This window comes from Phialemonium atrogriseum (genome assembly GCF_030411735.1).
Source record: "Phialemonium atrogriseum strain 8032-3 unplaced genomic scaffold QBC33scaffold_4, whole genome shotgun sequence".
NCBI classification, from domain to species: domain Eukaryota; kingdom Fungi; phylum Ascomycota; class Sordariomycetes; order Cephalothecales; family Cephalothecaceae; genus Phialemonium; species Phialemonium atrogriseum.
The window spans coordinates 776,963-790,330 of NW_026848141.1; the positions used below are offsets into that span (position 1 = coordinate 776,963).

At 55.3% G+C, this 13,368-nt stretch overlaps 3 protein-coding genes across 3 annotated transcripts; 2 read left to right on the plus strand and 1 right to left on the minus strand.

The window, feature by feature from the left end:
• Positions 1–579: 579 nt before the first annotated feature.
• On the plus strand, positions 580–2,587 carry QBC33DRAFT_445926 (armadillo-type protein; the record flags this gene model as incomplete). Its single annotated transcript, XM_060424348.1, has 3 exons — positions 580–813; positions 1,108–1,617; positions 1,676–2,587. The coding sequence occupies 3 exons, from the start codon at positions 580–582 to the stop codon at positions 2,585–2,587; spliced, it is 1,656 nt and encodes a 551-aa protein (XP_060286732.1).
• An 864-nt stretch (positions 2,588–3,451) lies between these two features.
• QBC33DRAFT_576190 (kinase-like domain-containing protein) lies at positions 3,452–5,417 on the plus strand (the record flags this gene model as incomplete). Its single annotated transcript, XM_060430889.1, has 5 exons — positions 3,452–3,494; positions 4,016–4,359; positions 4,397–4,580; positions 4,637–5,067; positions 5,106–5,417. 5 exons carry the CDS (start codon positions 3,452–3,454, stop codon positions 5,415–5,417), a joined length of 1,314 nt encoding a protein of 437 aa, XP_060286733.1.
• A 666-nt stretch (positions 5,418–6,083) lies between these two features.
• Positions 6,084–10,951, minus strand: QBC33DRAFT_528315 (P-loop containing nucleoside triphosphate hydrolase protein). The gene is made up of 3 exons (XM_060427049.1): positions 10,407–10,951; positions 6,747–10,356; positions 6,084–6,661 (listed from the first exon to the last, which is right to left on the minus strand). Exons 1-3 carry the CDS (start codon positions 10,755–10,757, stop codon positions 6,411–6,413), a joined length of 4,212 nt encoding a protein of 1,403 aa, XP_060286734.1. The 5' UTR covers positions 10,758–10,951; the 3' UTR covers positions 6,084–6,410.
• Positions 10,952–13,368: the final 2,417 nt, after the last annotated feature.

The window sequence follows — 13,368 nt, forward strand, 5'->3', positions numbered from 1 at the left end:
CCAATGCCCCTGTGGAGACAGCTGATGAGATACCTAAGAGAGGGGGGTTCTTTGTTAGCGGGGGTGGGGACCCATTTAGATACATACATAATACATACATGTATTTAGTAAGGTATGTAGACAAACGGAGGGACAATACATCACATGAAAGATTGCTGCCTCAGACAATAAGGTTCGAGTCTACCACCTTCTTGCCATTTCTGCCTGAAACTTAGCTCTTAGTCTGACTCGCTTCCACTTCGCACTGTAATGACGGGTCCGCTACTACTGACCCAGCAGGCACAACAATGTAAAGGCTCCCACTTCGCATCTTCAAAATTTGTATCCTCAATTTCTCCTCCTCCCAAACCCCCAGTCGTCCAAACAATCTCGTCCTCCACCTTCCCTTAAAAAACAGGAGCCGGGACCACCGCAGCATAATCTGGCCGGCCTCGCTCAATTTTTTCCCGACCAACCATCGCAAACCTTGAGCCCATTTATCGATAGCGACTGGCTCTTAGCTTCGTTCTCGACTCTCATTCCATCACCCCTCCTTCAACCTTGACCACCTCAGTCAGAACCCACCAGGCATCCGCAATCATGGCTGAACGATACATTCCTGAGCATCGGCGCACCCAGTTCAAGGCCAAGAACACCTTCAAGCCTGAGGAGCTTCGGCGCCGCCGCGAGGAGCAGCAGGTCGAAATTCGGAAGGCAAAGCGCGAGGAGAATCTTGCCAAGCGACGCGGAATCGGCACCGGCGACTCGCGACCTGGTGCTTCGCTCGGCGCCGCACCCGATAGCGACGATGAGACCGTTCCTACTGAATCTCAGGTATGCCTTGTTCCGTCACCTCTCCTGTATTCCTGTATCCCGCACATCTTGCAAGCATTATTTCCCCACCATTTCGTACCCCTGTTTCGTACACTTTACCTGTTCCCAGTCCCTCAAGTCCAGGGTTGGTCGTCTTTTCCAACCGCATGTACTTCGCTCCGCTCGCGGGAAATTGGTCGCGCTCACTTTGTTCGCGATTTCTCACCGCGCTGATTTATTATTATCCCTACTTTATCGCAACTCCACTTGTTCCCTGCCCGTTTGGAATGGGCGGTGACGCTAACAGTTTTACAGCTCAATGAGGACCTTCCCCAGATGGTCCAGGGAGTCTTTTCTGAACAGATCGACCTTCAAATCCAAGCGACCACCAAATTCAGGAAGCTCCTCTCTAAAGAGCGTAACCCGCCTATTGAAGAGGTTATCAAGACGGGTGTGGTGAGCCGATTTGTCGAGTTCCTCCGCTCTCCGCACACCTTGGTCCAGTTCGAGGCCGCCTGGGCTCTGACAAACATCGCTTCTGGCTCTGCCACTCAGACACAGGTGGTTATTGAGGCCGGTGCTGTCCCGATCTTTGTCGAGCTCCTTGGTAGCCCCGAGCCGGATGTTCGTGAGCAGGCTGTTTGGGCATTGGGCAATATCGCTGGTGACAGTCCCCAGTGCCGAGATTATGTCCTGAGCCAAGGTGCCCTGCAGCCTCTGTTGAGCCTCCTAGGCGACAGCCGAAAGCTCAGCATGCTGCGCAACGCGACCTGGACCTTGAGCAACTTCTGCCGTGGCAAGACTCCGCAGCCCGACTGGACTACTGTGAGCTTACTCGACCCTTGCCGCCGTCACGTGATAGAGTGCTAACGTGATTTCTTAGATTGCTCCTGCTCTGCCCGTCCTTGCCAAGCTCGTCTACTCTTTGGACGATGAAGTCTTGATTGATGCTTGCTGGGCTATTTCGTACCTGTCGGATGGGTCCAACGACAAGATCCAGGCTGTGATCGAGGCCGGCATCCCTCGCCGTCTCGTCGAGCTGCTTATGCATGCCTCGACATCAGTCCAGACGCCGGCACTCCGTTCAGTTGGTAACATTGTGACTGGCGATGATGTGCAGACCCAGGTCATCATCAACTGTGGCGCTTTGCCGTGCCTGCTCTCTCTGTTGAGTTCGAACAAGGACGGCATTCGCAAGGAGGCGTGCTGGACAATCTCCAACATCACCGCCGGAAACTCGGCTCAGATCCAGGCCGTTATCGATGCCAACATTATTCACCCGCTCATTCACCTTCTCTCCAATGGCGACCTCAAGACCCGCAAGGAAGCCTGCTGGGCTATTAGCAATGCCACGTCTGGTGGTCTCCAGAAGCCTGACCAGATCCGGTATCTCGTTTCCCAGGGATGCATCAAGCCGCTGTGCGATCTTCTCGCATGCCCCGATAACAAGATCATCCAGGTGGCTCTCGACGGTCTCGAGAACATCCTCAAGGTGGGCGATTTGGACAAGCAAGCTGCGGGAGATGGTCCGGACTCTATCAACAGATACGCCCTGTTCATTGAGGAGTGCGGTGGCATGGAGAAGATTCACGAGTGCCAGACCAATGCCAACGAGGAGATCTACATGAAGGCGTACAACATCATCGAGAAGTACTTCTCCGACGAGGACGAGAACGCCGATGAGGGCATGGGTCAAGCTCAGGGCGGCCAAGGCTTTGGCTTCGGCACCAATGGCGCCCAAGGCGGTGGCTTCAACTTTGGCGGACCAAACGGCTCAGAGTCGATGGACATGTAGGGGTCCGGATCGTCCCACACCGCCACAGTCCGCCTTTGCAGTTGAAACATGCCCCAGTTGGCGCTTCCACCTCTGAACGGAACCTAACGATTGAATGTCGTTCGTTTAATCGGCCCCCGTCAAAGACACGATGAAAAAACAAACAAGTATGCGCTGGGTTTTGACACGGACTGAAGGCCCCGTCCCCCGCCCCCACAACCCCCATCACCACCCTATCACCACCCCTATCACCAGATTTGGCGTTATCATAATTTTGTTTTAACACACGGTACTGAACATTGGTACCGCAGAGGGAAGAGCAGGTTCTTTGGTGGCTTGAAAGCTCCAGCCTGGCTATGGAACGAACGAGTCGAGGAAGAAAAGAGGGTCTGAATGGTAGCTTGAAAGCTCCAACCCTAGGTTGCTTGCCTGGCTAATCCCAGGCAAGGGTAATCGTGCCCGCACAGATGGTTGCCGGAATGCGAAGGAGCCGGTTGGATCAGAGGTTGCGCGAAGAAAACGGGAAATGGTCATTGCCAGTGCATGACTCTAATCCTATGATTCCTCTCGACGGTGGATTACTTTGGCAAGTTGTCATTACCAAGTGGTAGTTGGCAAGATGTGGATGTCAAATGCCCCCCCCCCCCCCCCCCTTAAGTAGCTAGGCAGCAAAGGCGTGCAGGGTGTATCGTGCTGCGCTAGTAGCTCTCTCTGCAAATGCATCCATCCGTATTCACACAACATCCATCTGCCTGATCGGCCTTGATCGCCAGTGACTGTGTTCGTGAAGAAACCTAGACGAGTACCGACTTGTCTATAAAAGTGCTGTGCTTATGCTCCGAATACGCCTCCTCGGAGTCTTGCCATGCCCAATATGCGACTGAAATGGATTGTCTCAACTACAATCTGGCCTGTTCGCCGAAGATTGGTTGGTTGACTCTATCCTGCAATGATCAACTTCACGCACAGCAGAACTCGGGCCACGCACCGGGTAGCTGTCCCACCCAGCCTTGTCCCTCTTCAGAATGTTGGGCATACTATGCAGACTGTGGGGCAACGCCTCGATCTCCGGTGTCGATGCTGCAACGAGCATCATCCATGCTCCGGGCATGTCTCTTGGGCCCGGCTGACCTTGGGAGTTTGAAGGAGAAAATGTAGGTGATGTCAGGCCACTTCAAGCTCTAGAAGATAATTCTAACTCTATGGCTGGTACTATGCATATTGGCATATACGTGATTGTGCACTAGGGTATGCAGCTGTCGCCCACCGTATCCGATGGCAATTGGGGGATGAATCTGCCCAAGCAACCCGCACCCGCTGCCGCCAAAGTCTTCGGCAAAACATTTGTCGCGCTCGCAGCTGCCAATTCTCGGGGATGCCACTATATGTACCCTAAGAGACCCCCTATCAGGGTAACTGGCCCTCCAAGGCCGGGGCGGGTGGTCTCAGACTTGCCCCAGGCTGCTGATAGTTTGTGGAGGAGGCTCTACATTCGCGGAGTGGACGATGACCTAGAGAGGTTTCACAGTTTTCGCCCTGGAGGATACTGTCCTATCCATCTGCACGACGAGATTAACGACGGCCAGTACCGCATCATCCATAAACTCGGCCACGGCGGATATGCGACTGTATGGCTCTGCCGAGACCAGCACGCCGATACACCGTCATACGTCGCCGTTAAGATTCTCATCGCCAGCGAGGCGGAAAAAGACAGCTGTAGTGAGCTACTGCTGGCTGCTAACCTGACGAGAGAAAGAGAAAGAGAAAGAGAAGGCATAGATAAGGTGAATAAGGTCCCCGGTGCGCAACACTTATCTCCCTCTGAAGCAGCTTGTGAGCCAGAGCCCCAACGGAACACACGTCTGCCTTGTGTATCCTGTACTGGGGCCGGTGGCACGAGATGCGGCAAATATATTCGACGGACAAGTGGATTACATCGAGATTCTCCAAGAGATATCGCGACAGGCGGTTGCGGGTCTGGCTGCACTGCACAGCCGTGGCATCTGCCATGGAGGTATGTTGGGTATAATAAGTACCCCTCTGTCTTCCTTCACTAAATGTCCATGGCAGATTTCCGGCCTTGGAATATTCTTCTGGAGCTACAGGGTCTTGATGGCCTAGACGAGGAGCAGGTGCTCTCCCTTCTCGGAGAGCCAGAAACGACAGACGTTCACATTCGCACCGACTCTCGGCCAACTCCGGAAATGCCTTATGCCCCAAAATACCTCGTCTACCCGCCTGACTTTGGAGACGTCTATCTTTCCGTCATATCACGACGTACGCAGGTTATTGACTTTGGCCAGTCATTCGACACATCTCAGCGACCGCCCCCTGCAGCCTTCGGCATTCCGGCCAACTATGCGGCGCCAGAGGTGGTCCTCGACAGTTCAGGCAGCACACCCATGGATCTCTGGTCTCTGGGCTGTACACTGTACGAAATACGGCTCGGTCGGCGACTTTTTGACGTATTCCAGCTGGTCGGCCTCCGTAAGGAGGACTACGTAGATGAGATTGCCTCTCTCCTAGGGGAGCCCCAGAGCCGTGGGCAACATACTACTCCGAATCGGACAACGAATCAGACACCGGCGCGACTCCATCTAATCCGCTTTCAGGGAATGGAGATACATGCATCGAGCCGCAAGTGGAACGCCCCCGTCCCATTCAAGAGAAACTCGCCAGTTGCCACGACTGTACTGGGCAGGGCTGCGCTCATCCGCGGTTTCAGCTCATTTCAGAAGCTGAGGCTACGATCCTGGCGGACCTGCTGGAAAGACTGTTAAGATACCAGCCGGAAGAACGGCTTAGCGCGCAGGACGTGTTGAAGCAGGCGTGGTTTCACACACAATTCTGACAGAAGGTTTCTGCGTAGGACAACCTGCGCGCGCCAAGATCTGCCTACATACCTCTTTACCGACACATACCAGTATCTCAGACCAAAGGAGGCGACCAAAGAGGGCTGACCACTTAACGCTGTGAACGTGTCAGCTGTGTCGTTCCCATGCAGTATCGGATTGAGAGGGTGATGCCCGTTCCGTGCTTCTGTGTTTGCAGATCGACTTCATGGCGTACATATTCACTTCGCCCTAGAACGATAAGGATAGAGATCAAAGCTGACTGCGGCTCGAAACTTAGGTGGTTCTCCTCGCGCCTAAGATGGATCCAGGCCTGGTTATTAACGGGACTGATGACCCAGCAGCTCCTTGCCTCTGCATTTATCATAGTCGTTACAAGGAGGCAACAAGAGACAGAGGGGTTCAGGGCGAGAGCAAGGGCAGGCAAGGGCAGCGACAGCCTCATTACAGCACACCTCTACAAAGACGTAAGTGGAAAGGACTATTCGGCTACACTACCCCCACATCACCAAAGCCAACAGCAGGCTCCGCGAGGATCACGAGGATCACAAGGATCACAAGGATCGCAAGGATCGCAAGGATCACGAGCGTCACAGCGAGGCGCACAAGGTGCACTACAACAAGGAATAAGGAGACGCACGGGAGGCCTGAGGCACGCATAGCCGGTAGGTAAATGAATATGGGGCTCGGGCGGATTAATAGATTGGTCGTGATCTGCATACAGATGCTGAGAACTAGGCTATTTCTCCCCTCTCTTTTTCGGCCTTCTCTTTCTCTTTACCTTGCCCTTGCCTTGGGATTCTCCTTGGCCTGCCTCCGCCTGGGTGGCCACTTCTTCATCATAGGCGGCGTTTTCGTAGTAGTCGTAGTACGCGTCCTCCAGATACCATCTATACCCATGCTTGCCTCAATTTTTAACCCCACGGCCTCGGCGCTGTGCTACGTAACGATTCCCAACCCCTCCCTCACCCCCCATTCCTCTAGCTTCCTGTCTATGCGTCCATGCCATCCAGCTCAATGAGCTTCGTCACGATCCTGATGACCTCGTTGGTCCGCAGGTCCAGCGACGGGTTGTCGACCTTCATGGCGATGATGTTGTCCACCATGCCGCGCAGCCTCGAGACCAGGACCCCTATCCGCGCCCAGCCGCGCAGGCGCAGCCAGCCGTCGACCACGAGGCCGCGGCCCATTGTGTCGAGGTCGATGGCGCCGGAGAAGAGGAGGAGCGTGTAGGCGTTGAAGGCTGGGAAGAGTGAGCATGTTTTTTCACACAGACGAGGAGTATCAGGGCACAGATAGATGGATAGGATGGTGGTTGTGTAACTCACGTGTGAGGTCCCTGATGAACACCTTTGAGGTCGAGATCATGGTGAAGTACGACAGGAAGGCGGCGTTGCCGGAGAACCCCTGGTTGTCGAACAGGGTGCTGCCGGGGTGGACGAAGACGCGCCCGCTCTCCTGCGCAAAGTACCTGATCGTCTTGGCCTCCGGGTCCAGCTCCACGGCGCCCGACATGGACGTCGCGAACTTCTTGTCCGGGAACTGGATGCGCGCAATCTGCGGGCTGAAGGCCGAGGCGGTCAGCGCCCGGAGGAGGGTCATCGACGACGACGACGGAGGAGCCGACGGGGTCGTGGTCGACCCCCTGTTGTTGTAAGGGAACCCCGCGGCCGAGCCCGGCGCCGTGATGCCGATCTCCGACAGCGCGGAGTAGTACTGCGTCCTCGTCGAGGCGATGTCGGACAGGGTGTTGAAGGAGAGGAAGTTCTCGTCGCAGAACATGCGGACGTGCCGCTGGGGGACGCGGTCCTGCATCATCTCGTCCCACTGCTGGAAGGCGCGCAGGTCGGTGAGGAGGTCGCCGTCGCCCCGGGCGAACCTCATCCTCGCCTCCTTGGCCTGGTCGCGCTTGTCGGGCGGCGACAGGAACGGGCTCCTGGTGCTCAGGATCGCCGCGATGGTGACGCTGCCGTCGAGGCACCCGAAGATGGCCCCGAAGACCATCAGTTTCCCGCACCGGAGGTCCGCGGGTATCATGGCGAGCTGCTGGCCCAGCGCCGTCAGCTCCTCGCCGTCGAGGGCCCCCATCCTCCGGAGCATCTTGATCGCCCCTTCCACGGCCGTCTCCTCGGGCGGCGTCGGCGTCCGGGACAGGAACCACGGCACGTCCCTGATCCCCATCGCCCGGACCGACAGGCAGAGCTGCTCCAGCGGGACGCGCCGTATCTCGGGCTCGGGCCGCTCGGCCATCTGCAGCTCCAGGTTGCGCGTGTACATTTTGTAGCACTTGCCTGCCTGGACGCGGCCGGCCCTGCCGCGCCGCTGCTTGCACGCCGCCCGCGAGCCCCACGTCTCCTCCAGCTTCCGCATGTTGGTCTGCGGGTCGAAGGACGTCTCCTTCACCCTGCCGCTGTCGATGACCGCCACGATGTCGTCGATCGTGATCGATGTCTCGGCGACGTTTGTCGCCACGACGACCTTGCGCTTGCCCGACGGTGCCGCGGCGAATACCTTCTTCTGCTCTCTCGTCTCGAGAGAGGCGTGTAGGGGAAGAACGTGCAGAGACGAGGTTGACTGGAGCGTATTGCACGCGCGGTTGATCTCGGCCACGCCCGGGAGGAAAATGAGGATGCCGCCCGACTTCTGGGTCTGGGCCAGATCCGCGTCGATGGCCCGGACGGTCTCGACGAGGAGGTCGTAGTTGATACGGCTGCCTAGCCTCTGGATGGTCTTGTTGATCGGGTCAAGCGACTTGGTGGCAGTGTCTTCATCTCGGTAGTCGTTCCGAGACCCGACGGCGAAGCCTGTCATGTGGATCACATCGTCGAGATAGTAGTCCTGCACGGGGAATGTCCGTCCCTCGATTTCGACCATCCCCACAGTCAAGTATTGGGCACCGCTGCCGGCGAAATAATCTCGGAACGTTGCCGAGTCTAGGGTAGCGCTCATGAGGATGAGCTTCAGGTCGCGTCGTTGCTGGAGGACGTCTCGGAGAATGCTGAGGAGGAAATCGGTATCAAGACTCCGCTCGTGGACCTCATCGATGACGACGTGGCTGACGTCTGCGAGCGAGGCAACAACATCTTCGGTACGGCCACCCGACGTCTGGAGGCGCCTGAGAAGCACTCCCGTCGTGACAAAGGTGATCTTGGTCCTCGGGCTTGTCTTGGTCTCGCCGCGGATGGAGTAGCCGACCTCTTGGCCGACCGGAGAGCAGCGCTCCTCGCTAACACGATCGGCAAGGCCAAGGGCAGATATCCGCCTTGGCTGGGTCACGACGATGTTTGCGCTGTTGCCGAGGGCTTTGCTGTAGAGGTCGTCCAAGACGAACTGGACAGACTGTGTCGACTTGCCGGAGCCGGTCTCTCCAGCTATAATGGTCACCTGGTTCTCGCTGACAGTCTGAACAATCTCGTGTCGAATCTGCCACGCAGGAAGTCTCTCCCTCTGGGACACCATCTTTTTGTACGCAGGAGTCCCCTGGCGCCGAAGCCACTCCTCCTTGCCCCGAAGGTCTGGTGTGCGGTCGAGGGGCCTTGGGTGCCGTGGTCCCCTTCGACCCGCCCTCTTACTCGCCGCCGGTTGCTCCTCCGAAGCCGCAGAGGCCACTGCCGAAACGTCCCGCAGAGCACCGGGGTTATCTATGATATCGTTGATGCATTCCTGTATCCAGCAAACAACGTAGTATATCTTCATCTCTTCGCCCCGTAGAGACTCGTCGACGTACTCTAGGGCCTTCTTGATGATGCTCAGCTTGATATATGCCGGGAGCTTGGCGGCAACGGAGAGGATGATTTGTGAAGGATAGTGTGGCGATTTTCGGAACTGCATGAAGGTCTCCACATCGCATTCCGGTCCATTGATGACCGACATAATCTGTATCTGGCAGACATCCGGTGAGAGGCGAGTGTATTGGTCGCTAAGAACGGCTTCCAGGCTTCCCATTTCCTCCTCCCAGGCCTCGTCTACCTGCTCGGAGGACCCCAGCGGGTCGGATGATGTCCCGTTAGAGCCATCGAGTCGCTCCACGCCGCTGGCCAGCAAGATTTTTTGAAGTGCCTCGGCCGCCCTGCCCTCATCGCCGTTGTTCGACTCGAGTACCCTGCGGCAGAGCTCGGCTGAATAACCCGACTGGCTGAGACGTTTGATGGCGCCTTCTGTTCGCAAGTCGGTAGCACCGACAGTCACTCCAGCAGTGTAGCTTCCGGGCAGAGCCCAGCGGGGGAGGTCGTCTTCAGGAACGTGGATGAGAAGCCACTCGAGAGTCTCCTCGCGATCCTTGCACTCCTTGACGGCCTCCTCGGCGTGGCTTGGTCGGAAACCAAGTCCCTTGAACTCCCTGACGATGCTTTCCCTTTGCGAGGCTGGCATCTCAACCCCATACGGGTTCCAGACAGACCCCCGGCGGATGATATCTTCAAGCTGGGTCCGCGTCTTGTTGCCCATTTCGATCTTTGGTACTGCGGTCCAGCCTCTCATTGGGTTATATCCACTGCCAGAGGCGCTGGCAGCATCGCCCCTGAGCACCAAGCCAGATGCTCCAGGCATGTTTGCGGCCTTCTCTTTGGCCGCCTGGACTTCCTTCCTTTTCCTTTCCGCAGCAACCTTTGCCTCCTCTCTTTCCCGCAGGGTTGCGAACGGATCAGCCTCATACATCCAGGCCTTCCCTTCCTTAACATCAAGTTTTTTCAGGGCTTCAAACTCCTTCCAGAGAGCTTTGTGGTCAGGGGGCAGCATCATATGCAGGTTCTTCATACTGCAGACTCTGAACAGGGCAAAAGTGGCAGCGGCATGCTTTGCTTCCAGCGCGGTGGGCTTGTAGGCAAGATGTACATGACTAGGAGGCAGCTTGAAGGGGGCCAGTTTGACGGTCTCCTGGGTCTTCGGATTCTTTGCACTGAGGCTTACGAGGACAGAGAAGCCCTCGGAAGTTTTGCGCTGGTCTTTGATTAACTACATATCAACAGGTCCCATCAACGGCCGCTTACAGTCTCATATTCCGGCCTCCCCCACTTTTGCTTCTGGCAGTGCTCAGACAGGAGATTGACGGGTAGTTTTCCAGTCCACGACGCGCCCCCGATAATCTGTTTGATGGTCGGCTTTGGAGGTCCTATAGGAGCCTCACCGGGCACATCAGCAGTTGGAGGGGCGGGCTTGCTCGAACCGGACGGTCCACCTCGCCTCCCTTGTCCGTCATTTGGGGAGTTGCTGAAGATGATGAAGTCGTCCTCTGCCGGGGCTTTCACTTTCTTCCCTTTGCTCGTTGCAGCAGGTGCTGCTGGGGGAGTGCTCTTTGCCACAGGAGTGCTCTTCTCCTTGCCCTTGCCCTTCTTGACCATCTCTCTTGGCTCTGCTCTGTCGAGGCTTAGGTTGTTGGCTAGAATCTCAGTCTACCATGGACAGGGTTTCACAAAGTAAACATGACGGACCGGTCAGAAAGTGAAGAAAGCAATATAAGAAAAACCCTAAGACTTATAATAAGTGAATCCAACTCAGCTCGACTTTTTTGACCGATGTCGTGCATATTAAAATCACAGCTCCAATGCATACCTGAATTTCCATAGTGGGGTTGGGGTACCTAGGTACCTAATTATAAGCTCCATTTCGCCACCCGCATTTAAGGTTATGCACTGTATGTACTTCTGTGCTGCACAGTACATGCGTATAGTCGTCTCTAGGCATATGCCTAGGTACTTGCATATTTCCCTATACCATGACCCTAAGATGTAATTGACCGACGTCAACGTCAAGTTGGTCCCAGACCCCTGTGATGGAATCCAACTTCGGTGAACCATTTTGCGAGCCATATCAATATGGGGCCTGGCTGCTTGCCGAATGGCTTTCCTTTTTCTCCTCCATCTTATAATCCTATGGCTTGTTCTGCATGTCCCGATCGGTCCATACTCACAACCAGACCCAATAATATCAACTGTGCAGAAGAATCCATGATCGTAAGCTTCCGCCAAGTCCATTTCTCCCCCACAGCGAGGAGCGGCGTCGCCTCAGGCACCCATTCAGGAAACTCACGCTTGTGAGCGAGGTATAATAATTATTTGTGCTCAATTAGTCAGGGGCTTCCCGAAAGTCGCGGAAAAGCTTGATCACTTACTGTCTCAGCCCGTCTGCGAGTGGGCCAAGTAGCAATGGCAATACGGCTGCGATTGCTACGCAATGTATGGTCATGAGGCTAGGGAAAGATTTCCGTGAGGCAGTCTCGGGCCCGTAGGATAGTCGCAATATGAGACTGAACAGGTGCCGAATACTCGTATTCACAATAGCACCAAAGCCAATGGAGTAGAGCTTTCGGCGTAAAGTGTCTGGTTGAATGTGTACAATTCGGGGGGCGAGTCCGAAACAGGGCTCAATGTCTCTCCTCTATGAAGCAGCAGTTAGCAGGTTGTGTGTTATAGAATTCTAGGAGGGGGAGCATATGCCAAAACTCAGGGTTAAATGTTCATCGACTTACATTCTGCCTGACTGATTCGAGACAGCCAAGGGTCGAAAACGCAAGGAGGACATGCGTAAATCCAACCTACCGCAACTCGAGTTCATCCTTGCAGAGAGCCTCCACAGCTGTGCCCAAAGACACGAGAAGGAAAGCTGTTGAGACAAAATGCCAACATGACCTCCAAGACCACGCATCTATCCTCTCATGATTGGGCCCCTGCCACAAGAAGAATAACTTATCGGCCAACAGTGGGTAGAGGAGTGAGTGGAAGAGCCTATCGTGCCACTAAATTGTTGAGATAAGCCTATAGGTGACGGCTGCTGCGACTGAGGCTAGCCAGTAAATGATGTGATATTTTGGGGACAGCATGATTGGAGGTTGTGTCTGCACTTGTCGTGATAGAGGTAGTTCAAGGCAAGGAGAGAGGGAGATAATAGAATTGAATGAGGATCGGGGAGTATTTATAGGACATTGAGGAATGGCGAAAGGCCAGTCATCAGAAGCTTTGGAGCCAATATATCACTAAGTTCAGTAACCCGGAAGGTTTGGCCAGAGGCGACGCGACGCGTGAACGTTCTCCACTCTAACTTTTCATCTCGAAGCTTCGCTGGTTGAAAGTAATGGCACTGGCAATTTGGGCCCAAACGTCAGAAACGGGTATTGCTGCATCATTGGCAGAACCACGCTTGCTGAAGAAGCTGAGCCGCCGAAGCACGCTTCACGGCGTCGGGCTGCAGAGCCAGCCGGATCAGCTGCACAATCTCCATTTCTTCCTTCTCGTCGATGTCAGGGGGCTTTACAGCCCTAAACCGCGCTTCAAGTGAGTCATAGCGCCGCGAAGAGGCTAGAGGGACTTGGTCCGTTGAGCTGTCAGTATCTGTTCCGCCATCAGCCCAGTCCCCCCCCCTTACACCAGGTAGATCGTCGTCGGAGTCTAGTCGCTCTGTGTTCGATTCTCCATCTGGGTCGCACATGTCGTCGTGGGCATCTAATCGCTCCCCATTTGGGCCATAGTAGCTGCTCACCCTTGGCCATTTGCTGGACAGTGTCTCAGGTAGAGGATGGAGCATCTCGGTGACTTGTATTAGATGCTCGTCGTTAGTTGTTTCGTCGTACCGATTCCCTCCCAGCCCCCAAACTTGGAATAGTTGGTGTCCGGTGATGAGCTCGAAAAGAAGACATCCAAAACTCCATATGTCGAGGCCACGTCCAAGCTGGCAGTTGAGAATCACCTCAGGAGCTCGCAGTGGTGCCGGGGTCGCTATAGGGGTAAGAGGTGACTCTTCTGGAAAGGCTAAGGAAGACGTGAGCCGGCGAAGTCATAAATAAATATATAATACAGTAGTCCTTACCCGTCCCCAGATCGACGATTTTTACGAGAGGATCCAACTCAAACGACGTACAGTCGTAGAGCGATTTCGCTTCCAGAAGATACTGCGGAGCCCAAGGATCGACCTTTCCGTCCAACCGTCGTAAAGGGGTGCCTTGATCAGGATATTGTT